The sequence below is a fragment of the Pollachius pollachius genome (genome assembly GCF_949987615.1).
Source record: "Pollachius pollachius genome assembly, chromosome: 5".
NCBI classification, from domain to species: Eukaryota; Metazoa; Chordata; class Actinopteri; order Gadiformes; family Gadidae; genus Pollachius; species Pollachius pollachius.
The window spans coordinates 17,823,926-17,850,420 of record NC_136938.1 but is presented as its reverse complement, the minus strand read 5'-3'; the positions used below and the strand labels follow the sequence as shown (position 1 = coordinate 17,850,420).

The following is a 26,495-nucleotide window of genomic DNA, read 5'->3' as shown; positions in this document are numbered from 1 at the left end:
TGGGGGTGAGAGCAACAGGGTACCAGTCGTTTGGGCATTTCACCTTGCTCTTTTGTGGTACTGGGATGATGACTGAAGACTTGAAGCAGGTGAGCACTATGCCCATGGAGAGAAATAAAGGTGAATAAAGCAGGGAGGGCATGGCACTCTCACTCTCCTGCAAAACATGATGCATGCAGCTAATACGTGCCATCAATAGACCAGTCCATAAATACCAGCCAGCCTCTTTTATGACACCCTAACGTTTTGTCCCCTAATGGTGGCATATATAAATGAAAAAAAATCACCAATTTGCAGCACTACAAACATATTTATATTATTTTCACAGGCAAATATATGGTCTAAAGAGATTGTTTTTACCCTGTGGCAGAAGATGGGTAGGGTTTCAGATGTCCTGATGTCAGTTGGGAGCTCATTCCACAATTGTGGAGCCAGGAGAGGAAAAAAACAAGATTATCTTGAGCAGATGCTGGGGTCTCCACGTAGTGAGCGAGAACCATTTTTAGACCCAGATGTGGTTCTTAGAATTATGACACACATTGTGATATGTTGTTTCAAGAAAGCAAGAGCCAGAATAATACATGTTAGTGGAACCAAGTGAGTAAATAAATAAATACTTCAGTTTCATGATATCCACATGATACTGAAAGCTTTTAGGATAAGGAGGAATGTTATTAAAACCATTTAAAATGTACTTTGTATAGATGTATGGAGAATGTATATAGATTGTAACACCTTACAACATTAATGCAACAGTTAACTACATATCTAGTAATAACCCTAAACCCTATGCTACTGATATGGAATAACGCTTATTACAGTATTGGCTAATGTGAATGGTTAATTATGTACCCATATCGTGAAGTTGTTTCTGTACCGACTTTCTATAAAGTACAATAAATTAGCATTGACATAATAAAAAATAATGCTTAATTTTCGCTTTGAAATTAGGTTACCTTACTTGGAGTAAACTTTTAAATAGATAATAATAATAATACGCACCTGGGTTTCTATACCCTTATGCAAATAAATTAATAATAATAATATAATATATATATAATAATATGGCAATACTTATTCTCTGATACTCTCTCCAACTTATTCTCGCGAAAGATCTTTGATTCGGCTTTAAACAGATCATTTAATAGAGATATAGATCTTTAAGTTAGATGGTTGATCATCATCATCATCATCATCATCATCATCATCATCATCAACCATATCATCATCATCATGACGTCATGTATTACATTACCGGACCAAAATATTTATAGCTGTCCATGAATTAATATAAAATAAAATGCAACCATTATCGAACGCCATTATTCTTATCTTAACGTGAAGAAAACCTTTCTGAAAAAACAGACTGTGATCATATGAATTACAATGATGGGTAGACTTTATTGTCAGGCAAGCCTAGCAGTACTGAAAGGGTCCTTTAGCCATCCCCTTAGCTTAGCCGCAGCTAGTCAGCAAGTGATTGGCACGAGCACCGTGCATCTTAATACCGTTCGAATCACGAGAAACAAATAGAATTTTGACAACTTAATTGGCAAAAAAGAATCTCTTTGAGGACAAAGAGTATAAAGGTAAGGGAAAGCTGTAAACGACACCCAATTTACATTTTAAGTCGCTTAAGGTAGTCATTTTCTCTTCAGAATGACTGAACTTGGCAAACCGAGAAGCAGAAATCGCATACATCTATCCGTCGTAGGAAAACGACTCGTAATAAGTAAGCGACGTTAAAAAACAAAAATGAATGAACTAGTTTGTCGTTTTCGTGAATACCATATCCATAACGTTCTAATGGTGGACCACTTTGTATCTTGGCTAACACCCTAGCTTTCAAGCTAACAATGCAACATGGACACAACAAGGGGCTTTTTTCTTAACATTTCCCCAGAACAAATGATGCACTTTGTAGCATCCAATAACGGATAATACCATCCTCACATTATACATAGCGTTGGACAAACGCGTTTTTGTCTGCTAACAATCTTAATCTTCATGAGGTTAAGCTGCACTTTGAATATTAAGGCCGGGATTTTGACTTGTCCTTTTCTAATCTGTTTCTTCGAAATCAAAGTAGCGGTTCTACGCTACACGAAGGAATTCTTTCATATAACAATAAAACGTTACACATCTGGGGTCTTCAATATAATTTAAGTTAGATTTATTGTACACAGTGGGTTAAACGGATCTGAATCGGTTTATATAAGACGATAGCATCGCTGTATGAGGTCTAGGCCAGCTGTTGTGTGACATTCTTCTGAATCCTTTTGCCAAGTCCATATCTGTAAGAATGCAAACATGTTCATGAAACAAATCATGGTCATTTTTATTGGATCCAACCAGATTTTGCTCACTTCTTCATATAAGCTAATGATAAGCTAAAGGCTGGGCTGTGATTGGGTCCTCTCAGACAATGAAGTGCCGTAGTGGGTCAGTTGTCCGGGGACGGTAACGTTAGCTACTGCCATTGTAGCATTTGAGAAAACGAAATACTTACTGCCCCTTGTGCGTTTTATTGCGAATCTGCTGATTGTCATGCACGAACAATCTAGCAGCATCTTTTTACGGTCCTGAGTTTATGTAGCTAAACAATTATGCAGTGTCTATTCAAGCACCTCGGGGTCTATTTATTTATTCTGTTAATCTTTCCATGCATACAACTTTATGTTCAGTTAAGAGAAACAGTATCAAGCTGTGCCCATATTGTGGGACTTTATTATGAATATTTATTTTATTTATATATTTATGAAAACACCCTTTTTATTTTGCTTTCATTGGTGAAATCAATAAATTCAAATTTTCCAATCTTTGATTTGTTATTTACCCTTATGTCACTCACACGAATTACACCTAAATGATGTTTGCGATTAATAGGTCAAGTTGCAGTATAAGATTCGAAAATAATAGTTTTTGAAAATACTTTGGTTGATACTTCCATGGTATTTTCTCATGTAACCAGTGATTATTATCTTTTGTAGATGCCTTCAGCAACAGTCGGCAATGGTGCGGCACAGTCTGCCAGTCCAGAATTGGGACTTGGAAGTCATTCTGAGGTTATGAAGCAGGTTATAAATGTGATTGAGAAGAAGGTTCGCAATATGGAAAAAAAAAAGGTAACTGACATGAGCGTTTTTAATCGTCTTTATTGGTATTTATGGATTTACATTATATTTCCCAATCTTTACTTCTTTCGTTTCATCTTAATGAGACACTGTGCCAATATAGAACAGACTTAAACTTCTATTTATAGAAGGAATTTAGGAATTTCTGTGGACAAAAGAGCATATTGTTCTGTTGATATGACCTTTTTAATTTGTTCGCAATTAAGTTACCATAGTAATCATTAGTGTTGATGTAAATATGAGATATTTTACGTATCAAATTGAAATGTCATTTAATGCTATCGATAGGATTTATGTAATCATTAACTATTTATCAACTTTTAAATCATTTAGGGTAAACTGGATGACTATCACGCCAAGAAGAACAAAGGGGAGCGGCTGAATCAGGATCAGCTGGTACGTATAACACCTTGGTAGTTACTTTATATTACTCTGATCCATTGTTATTGTATCATTCTAGTTTTTAGTAACCTTCTTAAACAACTTATGAATGCTGTTATTCAATCAAAAATACATATTATCTTGGTTTAGAATGATGAAAGAATAAACCTAGAGTTTTGTAGTTATTTATAGAATTGAATACCTAACCTGAAAACGGTACAATGTCGTCACAAAATTCCTTGATACTCATTATTGTACTTGCCATAAGACTAAATTTCATATTTGTTCTATTTCCTACCTAAAGGATGCTTTGACAAAGTTTGGGGAGATCACCAACAACCTTGAGTTTGCCCGGGAACTGCAAAAGGGCTTTTTGACTTTGGGCCAGGAGGTACGCGTCCAGTTACACATAATCAGTGTTTATTGGAAGTTAAATAAGTAGTGTTGTGTCTTTAACAGAAGATGGATTGATGTTAAAGATGACATCACAACCACGGCTGGTCATATCGTCCGAGCCGAGGGAGTGAAAATGTGTCAACACGTTGTTTCTTAGCCATGATTAGCCCTAACCACACCATGTTGAACTACGGTTGTAATCATTTCCGAGAACAAGGCCTAACTTTGGGCCGTTGTTGCGCGCAGGTGAGCAAGGTGGTGAAGAAGTCTGTGAGGAGAGAGCAGCTACAGCGGGAGGAGATGGAGCAGCGGAGGTTGAAGATGGTCCTGGAGCTGCAGTTCCTGTTGGACCGGTTGGGAGAGGATGAGGTCAGGCAGGACCTGAAACGACCCGAAGGTGACGGCACCTCGGTGCTCACCGATGCAGACCTCAGAACCCTGGACCAGTTCTACAAGCTGGTGGGACCGGACAGGAACTACGACGTCAGGTGCTGCTTGCTCTCTCGTGTGGTGTGACAAGGGTTACCTAGTAGTGATGGTGTATGCGATAGATGTCGGTGGCGAGAGGAATACCATGATTTATAGAGAGATGGGCGCCCAATGATGCAAAGATCACGCCCCATTACCTTTTTATGACTTTGTATTAGGCGTGGCCAACCTGTGGCAGTTTTTAGCACTTCAATCGGCAAAGATTTAAACGCAATAAGAGAAGCAGCCACAGAAACTGCAATGCAAATTAATTAATAATTAAAAGGGCTGAACAGAGTACAGTGAGTACTCAGAAGAACCGTGTACACAGTACTCGTATCAGTCATCAGCTGCCATCGGCTCATGTATTGTACGTTTCAGTTAGAAATTAAAAAATATTGCCGTCAATAATAGCAAACTTTCCTACTCTGTACAACAGTTGGTCTATACACAACAAGGTCAATTATTTAACATCTTAAAAAAGCCAAGATTATCAGAAGCGATCGATATTGTGTGTGGTTTTGGTCAGATTTGGTGCTAGTGCTTCTCACAGCCGTGTGAACAGGTTTCTCTTCTCGCCTTCCAGGTTGACTGACCAGTACGAGGATGCCTCACTACACCTGTGGGAGCTGCTAGAGGGCCGGGACAAGCCCGTAGCAGGAACCACATGTAAGTGTATCCATTGTCTGCGATGCTGAAGGTTGAATGCGAAAGCTGGAATCCACCCCAATAGTGCGTAAAGGACAACTCTAGTCTCTACTCTCAGTGGTCCATTGATAGATGTGCATTGACTGTGTTCCAGACAAGGTGCTGAAGGAGACTCTGGACAAGGTGCTGCTAAGCGGCTACTTTGACCGGGTGCACACGCATCAAAACGGAGCGGTGTGTGAGGAGGTGGAGGAGGGAGAGGAGGAGAGCCAGATAGTGGAGGAGGAGGAGCCCAAGGCTGAGGAGCCGCCATCTGAACCTGGTAACAACCACAAGACCACTACTGAACATGTCACGGTCTTGCCTTTCTACAGAGAGCTGTCCCTTCTGCTGATCCCTGCATGTGGTTCAAATAGCGGTGTGCTGGGAATGACGGAGCCATTGGCAATGCCTTCCCTGGCTACCTGACTTGTGAATTATTTGGCTGCTAATCAGGGCTGATCCTGTATGGGGAACCAGAGGGTGCTGGTAGAGGTGTTGGGGGGGCAGTAGAGGGTGCTTATCTCCCTGGTCTCTGAACTATCAACCACGTCCCAGGACAGAGACGGGGACTCTGTGCCCTCTTAAATTACGTTTTTTTCTCTGTGGCCCAACTTGCCTCCGAACGCCAGTCATTCCTCAGCTTTACAAAACAGGCATTGTCTTTTTTCACCAGAAGGAACGGCTACTGAAGATGACACTGAGCCTTTGGAAGTGGAAACCACAGAGGTGAGCACAGGTTTGAATGTGGTCATTCATAGCTTGATGTTCGCCGGCCTTGACGAAACACTTTCTATTGGAATGTATTTTTTGTGGTTGGACACTCTTTTGGTGTTATCATTTTTCAGCGTGTGGTCTTCTGTTGTAGTTTGTAAACAGACAGTTCATTCCAGAAACGGCTTACAGCACAACAGAACAGGACCAAGTGGACGGCTGGACAGTGGAGGCCCAGGTGAGGCCCGACGAAACCTTTAGTGACCACATGTCGACCCGTATCTCCCTCACATGGTTTGTTCAGTCTTGTTGAGCGTACGTCTGTTGTTCTGCGCCAGATGGTGAATTCCCTACAGCATCAGCCCCTTGCCCAGCTCACGCCAGAGCCCCCCGCCATTGTGGACCAGGACATTGCATGCCCCCCGGCGGACCCTGTGGTCAGGAAGCAGGTGGTGCAAGACCTCATGGCACAGATGCAAGGCACCTTTAACTTCATGCAGGTCAGAATTGCATGTTTACAATGGGAAACTATTGCATTAAGTCGATTAAAGGGCCTTGCTGTGACGCTTTTGTACCAATGTAGAAAAGTGCAGAAACCTTTTGGATAGGAGCATTAAGCGTACCGCTTGAAATACTTGTGTAGCAGCTATGACGATGGCTTTAACTCTTGGCCACGCCTGACAGTCATAAAGCTAAACCCAAGGGCGTATTCAAGTCTTCTCATCAAAAAAAGGAAAGGTGTAAAAATGTGATCATTATTATAAATGAGCAAATACATGGTCAGAACTGTCTGACATTGCTTTGACTTTTTAACATCTTATCTGAAAGACTGAAAAGTATGATGTCTGTACTCCATGTAACACATTTTTCAAAGTAGAGTTAACGGCAGGCATTATGTATAGAGCATTTGTTGATTGTCGATAAACCTTGAGCTTGGCACATCCATTTGAAAGTCCTGAACCTACAGAATTGCGCACAAGTCCTAGGTGATATTTTTTGCTCATTTTCTTTATCAAAAATTAGTTGATGGTGTAAAAATAACTACACAAACTTTAATTATCATTATTGGATGCCGCTGTACTATTTTGGTGTTGAAGTTGATAAAGAAACGAAGCAAAAACATGACCAAATGTTATTTTTTTTCATTTTTTATGTGTTTCTTCCTGATACTGTAGACATTGCAAGATTTTGTAATGTATTCCTCCAATCGCCAAACGCTAGAGTCGAAGTCGACCCGTACGACAATTCCTCTCTTTCCTTCCATGTAGGACTCTATGCTGGAGTTTGATGGACAGGCCCTGGACCCGGCCATTGTGTCTGCTCAGCCCATGAAGCCAGCGCAGACGGTGGGCCTGCAGCAAATGGGCCTCGTTTCAGGTGAATATGTCAGCGTGACCTCTCTTGGTCTGTTGCATGTGTCCGTCCTGTACCTGAAGTTGAACCAGATCTGTCGGTGTGGCAGGAAAATATGAGAAATTCAAAGAACGGGATTACATTATTTATTTAGCAGATGCTTTTGTCCCAAGCGACTGAAGTGATGAAGATAAACCTTAAAAAGTGCAAGAATCATTTGTGCCTACAACTTAAAAATAAAATAACTACTTTTAAGTGCTAGGATATAGAAACAAGAGATTAACAGATGGAGATAAATAAAAGACTATTGAATTCTTCCAACTACATGGTCATACCACAATAATTCTGCCAAGTATTTTACCTCTTCTTCCCGAGAGTTGGGAGAAGCCCCCTTCCCCTAAATAAATAGTAATTGCAAAGCATTTAAACAAATGTTCACATCATGTTATCTATTCAAACCATTTGAAATTACTTCTTGGTGGTGAAGTAAAGTGTTTGTTTGCATTAAACTATCGTTAATGGCTATTCCAGTGTCTGGGCACTGTTTTGAAACCGCTGTGTTAACAATCAATAAAGCGTAGCTAAGAGAGGGTTTCACAGAAAAGCTGTAAATTCCTTCAAAAAGAAAACAATGTTTTTATCGCTATCTGGTTGCCTTGTGGTGGAATTTCAATGGTTTGTCTTGCTGTCATTCTATTCGGCCTGACGTTTCAATAGTGTTCCAATGTCAAAGTCTCATCACGTTTCTATTGTTTTTGCATTGGTTTTCATTGGATTTATTGTTCGGTGTATTTGGAGACTCTGCCTAAACCTTCCTATACTAAAACATCTCTTTGCCCTAGTTCACTGTATTACTTATCAGATGTTTAAAAAAAGCTTTATACACAATGACCCAATAGCATTCAAATAGATTATTCCCCTTGCACAACATCTAACAGTTGTCCTCTTTATTTTGCTACCAAGCTAAAATTCTATCCCTTGTACTTGTGGATATATACTCTTATTTACCAATGTTATTTCAGGCCAGAACCTGAGAAAGAGGCCTAGTATTGCTCAAAACATTAACACATCCTTTGCTTCACGGTTTGTTCTGAACAGCCCATACTGAGTCCCGGCTTCCCCAGACCACCATGGTTTCTGGACCCCTGGAGTCCTCACAAGTGAGTACAACACAAGCTGCAAGCAAGGTCTCGCAATACTATGTGAGGCGACTAGCAATAAAAGGCCTAGCTTTCCCTCTAAATCTTAGCTCAGACTGGGTCCAAAAAACATAGCGTCGCCCAATCAAAGTCCCAGCCTACCTCCCTCAAGACCCCAAGAACTCCCCTCGCTCTGCCCCCCCCCCAATACTCCTCCATGACCAGCCCCCCAACAAAACACCTAGACGGAGTGCGCCTAGCCCCCCCCAGGTAACGCCTCGGCCTCCGGTGCATTTGGGCTCTGTGGCCTCGGGTCGTGTGTGTGTTGCATGTGCTTGTGGCCACGTACAAAATGACCCAAGGATGAGGGGCGTGGGGGTGGACCGCAGTCATCCTTGTCCTCCGTCAAATGTGTCTCAAGGCCCATTAACCGGTTGTGTCCCCCTCCCCCCTCCCCCCCCCCCACCCTTCCTCACTTCTCTTCAACCCCCCCCCCCTCCCTCCCCCTTCCTCCTCATGCCTTCCCAGGCCTCGCTGTCTCGTTCATCTGAGCAGTGCCCTGCCCCATCCTCCCTGCCCTCCGCCTTCCCACCTGTGTCCAAACCCACCCACAGTGGAGGCATCAATGTCAATGCTGCACCATTCCAGTCCATGCAAGCGGTAGGCTGTATGTGTATATGTAGGTCCCAGCGGTAGGCTGTGTGTGTATGTGTGTGTGTGTGTATATATGGGTCCCAGCGGTATGCTGTCTGTGTATAGGTCCCTGTTCGCCAAGCGCCTTGGTGGTTGTCTTCACACGCACACAATTCATTACCATATGCAAGGATATTCTTAACTTTGCAATTTTGCGCCCTTGGCCTAATCTTGAAGGACTGACATTCTGTTAATGCCCATATATTTCCTGATGAAGCTGCCGAAAGCTAATGTTTTCGCCCAGCACATAATTGTTTCTTTCTGTGCAGATGTTGAGTAAGATACTTGACTAGTGCTGTGCTGTAGACTCTCATTAAAATAAGCCGTAGAGCCTTAATGGAAAGATAAATGGGACAAATTATAGTTCTCAATTTTTTGAATCTCTTGTGGATTGACAATGTTGTGCAGCTGAAGTTGGATCTATAATATGTGTCCGGTTTATTTTCCACTCTTCAATGACACATTATACTAATGAATATCCTGCACTTATATCAAGGTATACAAAGTTCCCATACTGGGTAGGAGATATTCAAGGCATAATGGTAGCTTGTGTGTGGTATATGTTGGTGTGTGCCTGTAGGTGTAATGTGTTTCTGTTTTGTTTCCCTCTCCGTCCTTTAGGTATTTAACATGAACGCTCCTGTCCCCACTGCAAGCGATGGTTTGGTTGAGCCGCTGAAGCAGCCTACCCAGTTTCCAAGTGGCTATGCACAGGGCTTCAGCAGCCCTGCGGAGCACACTGGGGACCAGGCGGACGTGCCACAGGACGCTCTGCAGTCAGGTAATGGAATCGACTAGGCCCGTGTCAACGCAGGACCTCCGTAAACAATAGACCTGAGCCGCCATAGAGAAAAGCCTCCATTACACATTGCATTCTGTTCTGAGGGCATACGAATGCAGCACAATGGCACAATTTTGACCTGAAAAGCGGCACGTGCCACTCCTCAATTGGGTTGTGAGCGTTCTGCCGTTGGTTTCCATTTACGCAGCGGTTGGTGGATTCCAACCCCATGAGCAGGCCCTGGCCCAGGCCGGGGCCCTGCAGCAGGCCGCTCCGCCTGCTGGCTTCACCCGCCCCGCCCAGCCCTACTTCAACGGCAGGGGCACTCCCAGGGGAGGACCCCGGGGCGGCCGCGGCATCGTCAACGGCTACCGCGGCGGCGCCTCCAACGGTTTCCGGGGTAGGATACTTAAGTCCGTCGTCGTCGTCAGGCTGAGCTGTTTGGAAACGCATCCCTCAAGTTTTATTGCTACAAACGGATGATTTTTACATTATAACCTTTTTGATTTTTTTTTATCTCTCCAGGTGAAGGCTATCGCCCTCCTTTCTCAAACGCTCCCAACAATGGTTATGGCCAGAACCAATTCAATACGACTCGGGATTATCCCAATAGTACCTACCAACGGGTAAGCGCTTCACCAAGTTCGCTTTGGCAACTGCTATGAAAATGTAGTGTGAGTAATTAGGCCTTGGCGATTGCATGTTTTGCCTTCCTCCTGCGCAAGTAGAAACCCATTTTAATTGAAGTAGCGTAACGGGCAATTGATCCCGAGCACGGACTGTGTGCAAAGCAATCAGGGCAACCGTTTGAATGTGTTTCCTAAACGTGAGTACCGTTTCACCGTGTAGGAGGGTTACCAGCCTGGCTACAAGCGTGGAGCTGCCCAGGGGGCCAGAGGCTGCCCCCGAGGTAATGGCCAGGCGATGCGATCCTGAAGAGGACCCCCCCCCCCCCCCGAAATCCATCATACTGCGCCGCCCCCCCCTGAACATTCACACTATAAGAATGTCATCCTCCTCCCCAAACCCCCGCTCCCCTCCCCCCAGCTCACTTTTCTAACTTTTTATTTTTCATTTGTTTCTCATTGTGAACTTTTTCTTCTTTTTTTTTTTTTTTTTTACCTCCTTTATCAGAGTGGAGTCGGCTTTGGTATATGTAGATACTCTTGATGTTTTAACACGGCAACGCTGAGCTTCACAGGATTTAGAATTATCAGCTAGGTCTTGGTGTTTAAAACGACAAAATAGATATTCCTGTAAACTTGAAAGATTTCATTAATTTATTTTTTGTACAAAATGAATGCAAAAAATACCCCGTCACTGTCAGTCCAGTCTCATGAGAAATGATATTTTCTTTAACTGCCCTATACTGTCGGCCACTTTTGATTTCAGTTCTTGCTTTCTTTTTTTTCTCTTTACCCCATCTAACACGATCACCTCTTTGTAAGCTGATGTCATAGGTTGAGAGATGTTTTCAATAAAGATGTGTTGTATTAGTTTTCTCTCTAGTTTGGCTTCCATTCGTCAAGTCTAGAAGTTTGAAACTTAATGAAAGATGTACACGCATTACAATCAAGTCAAAACTTGAATTAAATTGCTCAAGCTCTGTTTATCCAATAGACTTCACATTGCCAAGTTATTTCTTCTTTGCTCCCAGAGTACACCATATAGCTTTTTATGCATGTTTCTAAGAACATGTCCTTGACCATATTTAGCCTTCCAGATAAAGTATAAGAGGTAAGACATACAGCTAACACAGCTGTCTTGACCTTACAAGGCAATTTGATATCTTGCCAATATGCTTTGAGTTGTGTTTTTGGCCCAACCAGTCTTTCATCCAACACCTGCCAAATATTTGATTGATTTCCTCCCAGATGGTTCTGTGCAGCATCCCATCTGGCGCGTCAGGTTAAATATGTCTAGCATGGCACCAAAATATCCATCTGGTCACTGTAGCCATTTGAGTGTTGCTTTATGAACTCACCCCACAAAGCCACTTTATTTAAAATGTACAGAAAAAAACCTTTCCAGTAATTATGAGAATTAACATTGTGAAACATTTGGCAACATATAAAAAAAGTTCAAATTTGGGAAAATCAGACAAGTCTAACTGACCGTCCTTGGTGATGTGGTATGAACAGGCAATATGAGTGCCATGGTACATTTTTACACAATCTAGAGTCTACAAATATCACCTCAAGGGGGTAGATTCTATCCACTTCAGCCAAATTATGCAAGCAATTTAATGCGGTACTTCCTGTATTCTGATTTACTTTTGTCCTGAAGTCCCCTCTGATATCACATGATGCAGCACTGCTAAAATATAACGGGTTTGGTCCAGATAATTTATGGAATCATCCAAAAAGACAATCCACTACAAAACTCCCATGAAGAGCCAAACTATCACTCCACGTTGTGGAAAGTTAACTCATTAAAGTTGCAAATTAACATTGACCTTGGCTCTTCGTTTAAAATAACCTGGACTTATCTGTAGCCAATCAATCCTGATCGATAGTGATTATAATTTTGTATCAATCACATACTATAACTGATATATATATATATATTCCACAAATATACGCCAACTCGTACTTTTTGTTGACAAGAATCGTAATATAGACTCCCAAAACCTCCAACAAGTCAGATTGCACGATGCATTAAGAGTACTTTAAATTCCGAATGTGCCCTGCCTACTAACTTGGAGGGGATCCATCTTACACATTGATTTTAGGTTTGGTTTTGAAATCATGACTTGTTTCAACGACCATCATCGCTCTGCTCTCAAAATGCTGGCTGACGTACCCCCTGAACTTGATTAAGTGATGGAAACCTCTCCCATGATCATCTGCAGCATTTGTAAGGCTGTACATGAAAACATGATTGTTTTATTCTTATAAATCACGTTAAGCCATCCACACATTCAGCACAATAAGACCACATAACAAAATTGACGTGAGTGCAATGGCATTTGGACTGGAACTTGTATCAAAACTTAAATCCTAAAATGAGCTTGTAAAACATGCTCAATACATCTACATATTCTCAATTTGAACATTGAAAGCGAACACCATACAAGTTTGTCGTATGGTTTACTTTTCTTAATAGTATAAAATATCTGAAAGGATGGCAGGCTAATGTAATCGAATTCACAATGAGATGTCAAAGCCAACACATTTTTATGATGTGCGTCTGTCGATTTGCTTTGCAGGCATTTTATTTTCGTCATCGGCTCACATAATCCAAGGGTCGCAGTTCTCCCGGGAACACTGGTTTAAAATGCCTCAAGAGTAGAGTCTTTGTATTGGGTTTAAAATGATTTTTATTCATCGTACTCCTGAAGTCGTCCATCGAAAATGCCGTTGAGCAGAAACAAGGTGTCACGCAGGCCAAGGGCCGTGCTTCTGCACACTGGGAACACAGTGCAACAAAGAGCACGGGTACAAAAACAGAGGGAGCATGAGATCAGACCTGTCTTTAATTACCGTCCTGTTCCTATCTGCCATCCAGCAGAGGGAAGTAGCAGCTTAAGGGGAATTGGGATCTCTGTGGATCTCTTGGTGTCCCGGTGGCAAGTGGTGCTGTGTCTGAGGCAGACCATGCTGGCCCTGGTTCTGATCTGCTCCCTCTGGGTGGGCCTGCAGAGGGTCAAGGTGCTCTTGTGGTGGGGACTGGTGCTCCTTTGATGTGGCTCCGTGGCCAGGAGGCAACGCGTTTTCATATCCATGTTCCTCTGGAATAGCATTTCCTTCAACTATGGAAGGAAGAACGAAAACATCATTTGACCAGTTATATGGATATCAATGGTTCTCGATACCAAACGTGCATGGGAAAAGTGAAACAATTGCATTTAAATCATACTCACTGTGAACCTCTGGAGGCGGCTCTACTTTCAGTGTTTTCAGACGTTCCATATGTTCTACAGCCTGTTGATGGAAGACAAGTTAGGGATTCATCAATTCACGGCCGCAGTCCAGGTCGACGACTGGGCCCCAGCACGTCTAAAACAAGTAGCCCAGTGGTTACCTGCTGCAGCTCAACCTTCTGTGCATTGAGTTGCTCCTGTTGTTTCTCCAGCTCCTGCCTTTGTTTCTGGAGGTCCACAGCCTTTTGGTTGAGATCCTCCTCCTGCTGCACTAGATGCTCCTCAAACTCCCTCATCTCCTCGTCTGTGTAGGCCTGGTTCTGCTCCAGTGTCTGGAGGGTTCAGGGACGTTACCGAAACACGTCATAACATCCTAACCATTGAGTGCTACAGAAACCCTCATTAATATCCCATGTGGATCCCAGGGCTACAACCGGAATGCAAGCATATGCATCAAACGTTAACACAAAGACATTTTAAATATTTGGTCTCACCTCCCAACTATCTGGCTCTAGAAATTCCTTTTTCTTTGTAGCAACTAGAAATTCATCCAAAGAGACCAGTCTGTCCTTGTTGGAGTCCACCTGAGAAAATACACTAGTTAGCAAAGAATCTGATGGTCAAGAATCAACATAATTGACCACTTAAAATCAACAGCCTCATCATCCATCCAGAGCCACGCCTTGAACTCGCCTCGTTCATAACATGCTCCCTCATGCGAAGCCTCTCCTCCTCCATCTCCACCATGTCGTCCTCCTCGTTGGTGGGGTCATAAATCTTCTCCAGCTGATTTCCAAGAATAAGAAAAATCGTTTGATACCTGAAGAGCCGGCTTTTATGCACTCGCCTCTTTCTGTGTGTTCGCCAAGATCTTACCTCCTTGGTGAAAAGAGCCTCAAGTTCTTGCTCATCAAAGTAGCCGTCGCCATTGGAATCTGCAACATCAAGGATAAAAGGCCATTTCATAGGGATACATACACCAGGAAATCTGTAAATCGGCGATTGCCTGCCGTACCTAGATTAAGACAAGTGTAATTCCAAATTAATCATTGTGCGTCCATAAGGGAAGTCCCTGGGTCCGTAGACTTTCAGAGTTACACTAGCCTAGCTCCTGTTCATGAGAGGGCAATCCTTTTGATAACGTGTATACGATTTCAAATGTGTTCTGAAAAGTCGCTTATTCAAAACGAGTACCAGTAAAAAATTTATGAAAATCAAGATTGTACTTTGTTTACAAACACACAGATAATTCCGCACTATTTTCACTGCTGGATTAATTCCATTATCAGCTTCTCCTGGCTGGGAAGTCTAAACAGAGTGTAACTTCTCAGCAAGCATCAAAGGAAGCCTTATAATCAAAGCTGAATTTTTTTCTTTTTGTGATTGTGTTGTTACCGGCACTCATTTGAATTAAGCGATTATTCGGAACATGCAAAATAATCGTTTGCATGTGAAATCCAAAGATTTTTTAAATTGTTCTCAGAATAATCGCTCATTCAAAACAAGTGCCAGTAACAATCTCGTTTGGAATAAGCGATTAAGCAATCAGGACACATTTTTAATCTTTGGAAAGAATGAAAACGATATTCCACTTTACATGAAAAGGAGCTAGGCTACTTTTACTCTGCAAGTAACGGAAGATGAATGCTAAACAAGCGACTCCCCCTCTGGGCAGATGATGATGAATTTGGAATTAAATGACTTGTCTGACTCTGGGTAAGACGGCCAATTGTGAATAAATGACAGCAAATTGGTTAAGAAAGGATGGCTCACCGTGAAGCTTGAAGAACGTCTTTGGGTCAAAATCCTCTGGGTCCAAGCCATCAGCTTCCTCCCACACCTCTTTCAGTTGGTTTTGGCTACCCTACACACACACACACACACACACAGACACAAACAGGGTTTGAGCTCTGTCCCATCCAATATTTGAACAGACAAATCCTTGCTCTGGGTGGTTTCAGAGTACATCTCGACTTGCATAGAAACCAATGCACAGCCACCATTGAATGTTGTACGTCCTGGCACTTGTACATTGCACTTATTCAAGGTACTTAATTGTGTAGCATCTACAGTAGCTGCTATCGTTTCTTTACACGGGGAATGGGTTAGCCTAGCAATTGTAATACTTGCACTTGGTTCTATGAACATCTTTACTGTGCCGACAGCGATATATTGTTTCACTTCTTATGACAAATGTACTTATTGTAACAAATGCACTTATTGTAAGTCGCTTTGGATAAAAGCGTCTGCTAAATGACCTAAATGTAAATGTAAATGTAAATGGTTCAAAGGCACTGGAAAGGCCAAATTACACTTCTCTGTCAGCACATTTGCAAAGATCTGCAGAGATCTGCGGGGATCTACATCGCTAGACAGAAGGCGTGCTACCAGCTGTGGGTTGACAGTACAGCAACCGACTGAGCCACTGGACTTTTGAACACAGTTGATTTGAGTCGCCCTTACTGGATGATTGACTTTTGGATGGTCTGCATGCTTCTTCTTCATTTCGTCATAGTGCTCTTTCTCCTTCTTCCTCTCCTCCTCGTCCAGAGTCTTCAGGTGCTCCTGTCGGTCGTGCTCCTTCAACATTTCATACTTCTTGAACTCCTCGTGGCGCTCCTTGTCAAAGTTCTCGAGATCGTTGGTGGCCTTGATTATAAAAGAGGTTCACACATGTATGTTAACTCAATAATCAATGCTTTATAGAGAGGGGACTACAGAGCAAAGGAGGTGACATGGAAGTAATTTAAAAAAAAAAGTGCACAAGCGCTTTAGTAAATTGCCTGTGCGTTTTAGTAAGTCGCATGTGCGCTTTAGTAAGACACAAGTGCGCTTTAGTAAGTCGTACTTGTGTCTTACTAAGGCGAATTTTAGTGGCATCTGTTAGAAATCCCATAGCCATCCGTCAGCTATTGGTGGGTGAAATGCTGCATGAGAATATTATCGGCTGGCGGTTGATTTGGCCCGATTCTGTGTAAGACAACATTGACTTTAGCTCGACCAAAGGTGCGTGATAAACACTTTTCAATTGTGGAGAAATGTCTCTTCTTGTGTTTCCTATGTTTTCGGGTAAAACACTCATAAGCAACACCTACTGATCTGATGAGCCGGTCCAGGTCCTCCACTTCAAAGGTGTGCGGGTTCATGTGATTCAGGTACTCAAACTGTTTCAACAGAGCTTGGTGGTCCACTGCAATGTCTGTTCAGTGAAGAATCATACACGTTAAGTCGACGGCTGCGGTGAACGGCACCATACAACATTGCGGTATTCAAACAGTAACATATATTGAAGGGCTAAGCGAAACCACTATTATTTTCAAGATAAAACATGAAAAACTTCTTCCATACTTGAACTGCTCAACAGCCTGTTTTTTTGTGCACAATGAAAGGAGTTTCCCAGGGGCTTTTTTCACTTCAAAGTGGATCCATCTTTGCGTGCTCTCAGAGCATGCAAACATGGATCCACTTTGAAGTGAAGACATGTGTTGTTTTTATAAGGCTGTAAACAGCGTCCAGTAAGCAGCTCTGCATACCATTTCCTCCTTCCAGGTCCTGCTTGGCCTTTATCAGTGTCCGCAGACGGCTAACCTCCTGCCTTTTCAGCTCGTCCAATTTGGTTCGGACATGGTGACTAACAAAGTCGAGCTCCTTGGCCAGTTTGCCTTGCTGTGGATCAGAAGCCATCGTGTTTGTTTATTAAGGCAAATAAAATCATCGAATGCACTGCATTTGAACACCGCATTTGTTTCAAAAATATGCTGCTGGTTCTACCGCCTTTACCTTTATGTCTTCCATGTCAGTGTTGTGTAGCTTCTCTCTGAAATGCTGGTCTTTTTCTAGGAAGTCGATGACCTCCCGGAGGTAACGGTCATAGTGGAGTCCAGTGTCCTGTGGGAAGTGTGACACACAATGAAACAACGCATCTTAAAGAGTCCATATGACATCAGACCACTTCCTGATCTAATTGACAAGATTTCTTCATCATCCTGACCAACTCTGATTCCTTCCCTGGCATGACCAGAGAGAAGGTATTTTACACTGATCTTGTTTGCTGCAAAAGAAAGATACGGTCGGCCATTCGGAGAAACCAGTCAGAGCAAGCTAGATTTTGAGATTATCCAACTGGAAAGACAAACACTTCCCTTCAGGCCTCCCTCCAAATCCAAATACCCAACACACATTACAATGTTGCTAGCTTAAGCAATAGGCCTGCCTAGCCTCGTGGAAGATTTAGATTTGCGCAATGAGTTTTCCAGATTATGCAAAAGGTAGGGGGGAGAGAGAAAGGTAGGCCATCCAATAATTTCATTTGGTCCAAGTTAAATTATTGGATGGGTTTATTACAGGCCTGTGAAAGCTACAGATACCACATATATTATTTATTGCTGTTGGGATGTAAGGTTAATATCAAGAAATATGACAAGAAAATACTTCAGTTGACCACTTGCTGCATTTGAAATATAAGGCTGTGCTACTGATGTGTGCGTATGCGTGTGTATGAAGCAACCACATCACAATAAAGCATTTAATTCCTAGCCAACTGCCCAATATCATCTTCATGTTGACAGAAGTAAGCACAATTGCGTAAATATTCTGTAGAGGATTCCTGAACAAAGATGGGATCCCTTTGTGGCTCAGCAAAAATGTTTTGTTACTGCTTCCCGGGTATGACATTCTCAGGTACCATCTTCTTAATATGTGCTTTGAGTAACTGGCCTCCAACAAAATTGGCGAATCAGTATCAAAAAGGTCCAATATAAAGCAAACTATACTAAAAAGAACGGCCAAGGCAAAATTAACTTGATGCTTGCCATTTATCTTATAAAATCTCCTTGCATAACTGATTTGTCTAACAAAGCGAGCAGATTTGTCTAACAAAGCGTACAATTTAGTGGCAAAGGCTGTCAATCTGGGATCTCTCAATAATAGACATACCTTTGTATCTATTTACTATTCTAATTGAGCCGGCAAGTCGTCAGTGTGGACAAAGTGCTATGTTTACAGTCAGGACAGCAGGTCAGACAAGATAAGGTAAGACATCACCATGTCCCTGCAATAACAACAGTGTTCTTACCACGCTGGCTGGGGCTTCTTCGGCTTTTGGCTCTGTATCTTCAATCTTTGTCTTGTCCATGCTAATTGGCACAGCCTCTAGGCATAACAGCTGGACCAGAAGTATAAGCCAGCTGGTCAAAGCAGTCCGACTCCCGCACATCTGGAAAAACATGACAGCAACACTGAATACACTGTCCGCACTCACAAACAAACTGTGTGCACTGAAGCTCCTTATATGGCCAACCCTGGACGGGCTGGCGTCCACCATGTCATGCTTCAAGCCGGTGACAGTAGCTCGTCATTGGCTCATCAGCAGTAGCAGGTTGCTTCATTATTAGCTTTAACGTTAGCAGCTGTCAAATTGTAATGACAGAGAGAAGACACTCGTCTAACTAACGTTAACATATTTTTTCTTCATCAACGAAATATGGAGTAACCTCACTACTTAAATAAGGAAATCGTAAAATTGTCAATATGTACTTACTTTATTGCGTGCCCAGGACATTAATGTAGTTAATATCGTACAGTGTCTTCGGTGGAGGTTTCATAGATGACTAAATGGCTTTGATGACGAGGTAAGGAGGTTGTGTAGCTGATTGGTGCGATAGGCTTACAATATATTAGACCCGCCTTTTTCTCGTGGGGTCTTAGTAACATAGTGGTCGCCTGAACTGTCCTTCAACTGAAGTAACCATGGTTATCAATCTACGTTGCATTGTATTGAATCGTACGTGGCGCAATGACTTCACAGCAAGGGGTGGTCTCTTGGTGATCAGGCAATCCAATTGGCCGATCTAAAGCTAGCGTATGAATGTTACAGGAAATCTTTCCTCTTCCATCAGGCTGTAAAACCAACACATGTGTTGCTTTTTCTTGTCTAGGATGAAAGGGATGGGAAAAGAGCATCAAGTCAAAGTCGAAGCCCAAACCCACTAAAGTCAGACTGTCTCACCCAGGAAAGCAAAAATAATACTTCTGAACTTCTACATCCTTCCGAAAGGTCAATAAAACATTCTACAAAATACAGGAACTTCTGACCGAAGAATTCCCAGGTATGAAGTCAGGCACAAAACAGTAACATCATCAAACCTACATCTAAAAATCTGTTAAAGGAATGAAGTTGGGATCACGGTCGATTAAAGGATTAAAGTCTTCATTTATAACACTAAGTTGGTTCTTTGAATGTAATCAAGGTGGGAATCTGCAACTCTTGCAGAAACAAAGTCTCATTAGGTAAGCCTTGAGATTTAAGCCTTGAGGGAACAACGGCGGCTGTTGAACAGCCACAGAAAAAAGTGAGATGTATTTATTTGTTTACTACTACTAGAGTAGTAGTAGTAAACAAATAAATACATCGGGCTCGTTTTCTGCTACTACTACTTATACAACAACTAGCACTACTAGGCCTACTACTAGGCTACTATATGAGCTCTGCTGATTATTATAAATAGGCTACCTATAGGAAATACAGCATTTTCAATGGTCTATATATAGCCATATTATGCAAAATGGGTGAAATATGTCTTCTTTGCATTGGCGCTGAAGTTCATCCTCTGTCCCCAGCAGAGGATGCTATTGAGATTCGTAACGCGACTCCATGAAGAAATACAAATGCAGCCATGTATTAAAAGGCACACTACTGCTAACGCAACATTAACTACGAAGAGTACTTCAAGGAAACCACTGCACTATGTGTTTACAATTATCCCCTTATATTTCCAAATACATATTGCGTCTTCTTGAAACAGAACAAATGTCAACTCTTATCAAGGAAAAAAAAAAATTCAAGGTATGCAATTGTTAAATTCTGCAAGAGTGAAACTGCCCTCCAAAACTTTAAATATATGTTTAAACAAAACTGCGTGTATATTTATTTCAACATATTTTGTATTGAAAGGATGTAGAGTTGAAACGAAACAACACATAAGTTGTGTTATATATTGTCTTGGCACAATGCACATGTAATCTAATAAGTGAAAACACAAATATAATATTCAATTTCTAAATGTCAGCACTCTATAATATACACTGTACACTGTACTCCTCGCTCTGTATCACTCAACTATAGAGATGTATTCACATTGATTTTCCATCATCATAGGAGCTGCCAGCTAGATTGCACCCCGGCTATTGTGCCCGGAGAGAGAAATTCCCATAAAGGTAGGAAATCAAAGGTGCGATGCGCAGGCTCTATTACAGTTCATGCAGCACATCCCCTACTGTGTGCTGTGATTCAGCAGGAGGAGAATAACATTGAGTCACCTTGCTGCATTGTGAGCCTCTGGCAGGAATCAGTAGCAGCAGTGGTGATGGTGGGCGTGTGTGTGTGCGTGTGTGTGTGTGTGTGTGTGTGTGTGTGTGTGTATGCTGCAGAGCTGCAAAGGACCCTGCAGACAAAGCTTATGAATGGTTAAATGCATGTAGTGTGTGTAGCCCTGCTGCATGTGTGTGTGTGTGTGTGTGGGTGGGTGACTGTGGGTGGTTGTGGGTGTGTGTGTGTGTTTGATGTGCATGCTGGGTGGTGAGGATGGGAAGGCAAGGTCACATAACAGCTGTTAATGAACTGGGGCTCTCACTGCAGTGTGATCTTGAAGCATGGTTCTTTTTATAGGCAGTCATTCACTGACTTTAATTACATATGTATTGATACCATCCTAATGATAATGATCTGAAGTCTTTTAGAATTTGCATGTGTCAATTTATTTTGGCAGTGGTTTCCGTCTGGATTTGGTGTGAGTTGCGTCCCAACGAAAATCTCTGAATTAAATGGGGTGGGCACCAAGTCAGAGGGGCTTCAGATGGGTCAGTTTGCGCTATCCCTAAATGCTGTTAAATAGATTACCCTTTGAATCCACAATGGCATAGAGAGCACATTGTAGAATGTCACATATTCAAGACCATTTATACAGCCTCTGCCGATGTAGATTTATAATACATTGGTTCTAAGCACAATTGTAATTGTTGACAGATGTAGTTTTGCATTTAGTTAGTTCAGTTATCTTTCTTGACTTATACCCTTTACATGATCTTGCTATAAATAACATTAGAAAGATAATTCATTCTGGGGAAATCATGTATTATGTAAAAACCTTTGTAACCATTTTTTCTATATGGCAACAATCAAGTGAGAAGAACCGCCTTTGATCTCCCTCTATGTTTGAGGAACAATGCTGCAACTATCAGGGCAACACTCAGACAAAGCATCCCTATGGGCCTTTACAAATCAAATATTTATAATGCTTCATGTTTGAAGTGTTCTGTGCAATGATAACTGTATCGTGATTTGTTTCAAAGAACACTCCTCTCATTGCTCATCCTCAAACCATAAAGAAAGGAAGAGTTTCCATTTCACAAGAGTCACTGAACTGAATATTCATTCCTTGCGAACACTTGAATTAAATGATATTGGGTTAGTCAACTTTATACCAGACAGCAGCTCTGGAGTGATTATTCTAGAATCTTATTTCTTAAATGTAGTGCGCTATGATTGTGCTCCCAAAGGAGACCCATATAAAGCTCAACCCTCCCGCCTATCCTAAAATGTATGCCCAGACAGATTGTCATACAGTCACTTTGACATTTGCGTGTCCTCAAACACTGACTATTTCATTATATAGGCAGCATCAGAAAATTGGGCAGGTCTGTTTGATGCAGTGTAAGCATTACTGTAGCCTAATGTGTCATGGACTGGAAGGCACTCAGTCCTTAATGCGTTACTGCAGCAAGAGTGACAGGGTCCTATAGCTTTCGATACCGCCCACGTCCCTCTTCTGGGAGCTTTGTTCTTATCTTCTATTCCTCCTGGGATTTTTTTCATTTATTATGTATTTTATTTATTATGTATTGCCAATCTGACGATGGAAGCTTTATATTTGTTTCCCTTGATTATATTAGATACATAATAAGCTATTATATCCATTATATTATCAATAAGTATATATAAGTAAGTAAAATAAATATGACATAAATGTAGGCTATATGCACTCATCTAAAGTCTTTGAATCAAAGGCAATCGACGTTCAATTCTTTCAACAACATTTGAAACAGGTTTATCTCGGCTGGCTGTGATGTGTCATGCTATCACGTTTCCAGCGTATAATAATAACATTGTATCGGAATGTTAAGCCACAGTGCTTTAATCCAGTAGTTCACGTATTAATGCTGGAAGGTACACCCTCTTTGACGCATTCCACTTCTGTGTGGCTTCGTGTTCGTGGTGGCTCTTGGCTATGTTTTTGAGCACTGTTGTCTTCGAATGGGACGTGTGGTGGCAGCCCCCTTCATAGCCAAAGAGTATGGGAACCGCTGTTTGTAAAGTAGCTCTTCGCAAGTTTTGTCTAGCGCTTTAACACTATGCAGCCCTAGTGGTGACCGGGCACCCTGGAAAGTCTGGGAAGAAGGCAATGTAATAAAACCGAGTCCGAGGCGAGATCATGGCGGCACCACTCGCGCGGGACACTTTACCTGATCAATGGTCTTACGGAGTTTGTCGAGATGGCCGGGTTTTCTTTATTAAGTGAGCGTTTTTTTTTAGTTTTTTTTTTTACAACGATTCACATCTGATGTCCAGGGATAGTGCAGTGTGTTGGCTTTTACTGTTCTGTAACAGGTGTCTCTCTTGCAGCGATAGAACTCGTAGTACTACTTGGCTACATCCTCGGACGGCTGAACCTGTCAACTCAGGACACATGATAAGATCAGGTAGACGTCCTTTATGTTCCCGATGACCTCGAAACAAGTATGCGGTTGTTCTCTGTATGTGCATTTTCAATCACTGTTTATTCGTGTAATAGATTTACCAAGAGGATGGGAGGAAGGCTTCACGGACGAAGGGGCGAGCTACTTCATCAAGTGAGTGGCTTGCATTGTTTGCTTTTAACAAAATACTCTTACAGTTCGTGTTGTTGCTTCTACATAACATGCCTTTGACCGATTCTGAAGTGGATATTCACCGATCGCCTTATCGCTATACCTGTGAGTGTGGTTGCGTGCAGTGCTTTGGTTGGATATCGAGTCGATAGAGCACTACAACGGGTCTGCGACTTAAACATTATTTGGAATGGGAAACCTGAAACAAATTCGCCTTCGGTATAATTTTCTATAGCGTACTTATGGAATATATCTCTCAATGTGACACACATACACAGACAGACAGACACACAGACACACACACACACACACACACACACACACACACACACACACACACACACACACACACACACACACACACACACACACATATACACACACACCCACACACACTGCGTACTGTTTGTACATTAACACTTGCCTTATATCCCTTCTTAGGTTGTGCAGGGCAGGAGAAAAGCTATTACAATTCAGCTCACATCTGCTATGCAGGACCTTCGCACTTTCCATTAGATAGGTGTGTCTGTGTGTGTGCGTGTGTCTGTGTGTCTGTGTGTGTGTGTGTGTGTGTGTGTGTGTGTGTGTGTGTGTGTGTGTGTGTGTGTTCAACACATGGCAAATGATGGACAGGGAGACCATAAAAAAGTGAAAGTGACCCAAGAGCAGGGCTTGGCTGTTTGACCACGTTGTGAGAGAGATGTATGTTATGATTACATTCATGAAGTACGGAAGACATGGGTTTTGAAAGTCACTCAAAAGGATGTTGGTTTTGGCAGCGTGTTTAGGCTAAGCTACCAATGAAGAGAGCACATGCAAGCACTTTGTTTTTATGTAGATTGTTATTTCCGACGAGGTCTGACTAATGAGTGATATACCTCCATCGTTATTTAAATTGTGTTCTAAATTGCTGTGTCAGTTCAATGTATTTAACAGCCAATCGGGTATGCAAGTCTAAATAAATACAAATATTATCAGTTTACTGCAGGCCCTAAATGCCAGTGACCAGTGACCCGTGTACTGTTAACTTGAAGTGGAGAAAATTAATTCTGTTGGTAAACTGGATAATAGTGAATTAGCATAAACCCCTCCCCCTGTGGTCTGTAGTAGGTCTACAAAGTGCGCTGCCATTGCCCTTTTGCTTTGCTCCATTTGTCGCAGACAGAAGACCTGTGTTAAACGCTTTTTTATCAATGTATATAAGCATGACATTTTGTCTTTCTAATGTTGAGAGCAGCAACTCGCAACTGTTTGTTCAAATACATTTTTTTAAATATAAAAATGTCTGCACATTGTTCCTTCTGTACACCACAATTTATGTCTGCAGTTGTGGGAGGTAGGTGTCAGCACCGCTATAGACCATCATAGCATATTAGGACAAAAACTATGGACTGCTGGGCTTGCTGAAACCTCTTTTTGAACAAAAAAAAGTTTAGTTTAGTCAATCTCTAGTTCTTATTTAAGAAGGACAAATAAGGAGATCAATCAAGCAGTAAAAGCAGAAGATATATGGTGTTTGAAATGTCACCGCTAAGCTAAATCAACGGGTTGTTGGTTGTAGGGGTCAAGATCTCGTCCTGCTCTTCCTCCATGCGTTGGGATGCGCTGGCTGGTGACTGTGAAGGGACAGCCAAACAAAGAGACACTCATGCCAAGGTTATCTTATGCGCCAAGATGAAAATGTAGATGAAATTTGTCGGCTGTACATACGCCGACAAATATGGTGCCCCCAGCTAGAAGTGTGTGGTTGAACATTGTACTGGTTATCAATTGTCACAATAATTGTAGCACCTTTCACGTATTACACTAGTCAAACACAGTGCTCTGTTTAGTTGCAACAAAGTATGGTCCTTTATGCTGAGTGTTCATTTGTAATAATTGTTCTGAGAGGGACGACTGATAGATTTAAACCTTGTTATGATCAGGACCTTTTTATCACTGGCCTACATATTGAGATTAGATGAGCCTTTCGTGTCGTCTGCGGCATCTCTTCAGTACTTGATGTTATTAAACAGTTCATCACAGTGGCGGGATCAGATTTATCCCTGTTGATTTATGGCTGATATTGTAGTGGGTGCCAGGTATCCAGTTGTTGTCCTACGTAGTGTGAGGGGAAATTATGAAAAGGTCACCTGGCTATCTTCTCCAGCACTCGGCTACTTAAGTAATGAGGAAGGATGTACTTGGATGGTTTATCGATTGTGTTCTGTGGGGTCCTTTTAAAATGTTAATTTGATCTCATAAATCGGAGGGCATAATTTTGATTCCCGTTTCCTGAGGTTCACATTTTGAATATATTCATATACTTCTATGCATTCTACTATATAACATATTTTCATAAACCTGTATATGTTAAATGCATGTTCAATTTATTGAGAACCAAAAGATTATTAAAGGATAAATCCCAATTCAGAAACCTGATACCAAAATCATGAATGACACATTATTAACCAATGATATATAATAAGAACCCTAACCCTACATAATAATACTTTTATATTATATACTTTACTAATATAATCATATCTATTGACGAGAACATTTGTTAACCAAAACCTCAGCCTTTTTTTGCTGATCTCTTTTGTAATAGCGGCCTGTGTTGGGCATTCCTCTCTGTGCTTACTCTACTTGCTGGTCCAGGGAGCCAGCAGTAACAGGGCTGCGCTCAATCCAAGTCCACACGATGCTACCGTGACAACAGCCGGTGGACTGGATTGAGCGTTGCCGGTAGAGACCAGTCATGGAGTACAAAGGGAGGCTTGTTGGGATGTCTTGCTGTGGTATTGCCTGCAATCAATAACATCCTAACTAAATCTTTTGAATTATATTATTGTTGAAGTGTTACACATTCGTTTATTACGATGGGTGCACTTAAATGTCCATGAAGATGAATTATATAGGTGCTTTTATTATATCAATTGTTGTAGATTGACAACAACAGTGGTAGAGTGGTAGTGGTAGTG

The 26,495-nt window shown here is 41.8% G+C and overlaps 3 protein-coding genes across 10 annotated transcripts in view; 2 read left to right on the top strand and 1 right to left on the bottom strand.

The window, feature by feature from the left end:
* The first annotated feature begins 1,449 nt into the window (after nt 1-1,449).
* caprin1a (cell cycle associated protein 1a) lies at nt 1,450-11,245 on the top strand. Of its 3 annotated transcripts, none has more exons than XM_079736661.1 (17): nt 1,450-1,589; nt 2,991-3,125; nt 3,468-3,530; nt 3,820-3,906; nt 4,158-4,399; nt 4,966-5,048; nt 5,182-5,349; nt 5,746-5,795; nt 5,935-6,018; nt 6,119-6,280; nt 7,049-7,157; nt 8,232-8,293; nt 8,801-8,932; nt 9,587-9,746; nt 9,955-10,146; nt 10,272-10,372; nt 10,596-11,245. In XM_079736661.1, exons 2-17 carry the CDS (start codon nt 2,991-2,993, stop codon nt 10,680-10,682), a joined length of 1,917 nt encoding a protein of 638 aa, XP_079592787.1. In that variant the 5' UTR covers nt 1,450-1,589; the 3' UTR covers nt 10,683-11,245. The 3 variants fall into 3 exon arrangements, with proteins under 3 accessions (XP_079592787.1, XP_079592786.1, XP_079592788.1); XM_079736660.1 differs by having other exon boundaries at nt 5,743-5,795; XM_079736662.1 differs by lacking the exon at nt 8,801-8,932 and having other exon boundaries at nt 5,743-5,795.
* A 548-nt stretch (nt 11,246-11,793) lies between these two features.
* nucb2a (nucleobindin 2a) lies at nt 11,794-19,237 on the bottom strand. Its single transcript, XM_079736664.1, has 13 exons — nt 19,148-19,237; nt 18,683-18,823; nt 17,389-17,496; nt 17,142-17,274; nt 16,704-16,807; nt 16,072-16,257; nt 15,382-15,472; nt 14,485-14,543; nt 14,302-14,394; nt 14,103-14,192; nt 13,770-13,940; nt 13,609-13,669; nt 11,794-13,497 (listed from the first exon to the last, which is right to left on the bottom strand). The coding sequence occupies exons 1-13, from the start codon at nt 19,166-19,168 to the stop codon at nt 13,271-13,273; spliced, it is 1,485 nt and encodes a 494-aa protein (XP_079592790.1). The 5' UTR covers nt 19,169-19,237; the 3' UTR covers nt 11,794-13,270.
* Nucleotides 19,238-20,784: 1,547 nt separating this feature from the next.
* Nucleotides 20,785-26,495, top strand: part of plekha7b (pleckstrin homology domain containing, family A member 7b) — a 72,456-nt gene continuing 66,745 nt past the window's right edge. For 5 of the 6 annotated variants that reach the window (XM_079736639.1, XM_079736643.1, XM_079736638.1 and 2 more), the window contains exons 1-3: nt 23,056-23,179; nt 23,288-23,364; nt 23,457-23,514. In XM_079736639.1, the coding sequence (XP_079592765.1) occupies nt 23,097-23,179; nt 23,288-23,364; nt 23,457-23,514 (218 nt within the window). In that variant the 5' untranslated portion in view covers nt 23,056-23,096. Of the gene's footprint in view, nt 20,824-23,055; nt 23,180-23,287; nt 23,365-23,456; nt 23,515-26,495 lie in introns of those variants that run through there. The other variant, XM_079736641.1, reaches the window with a different exon arrangement.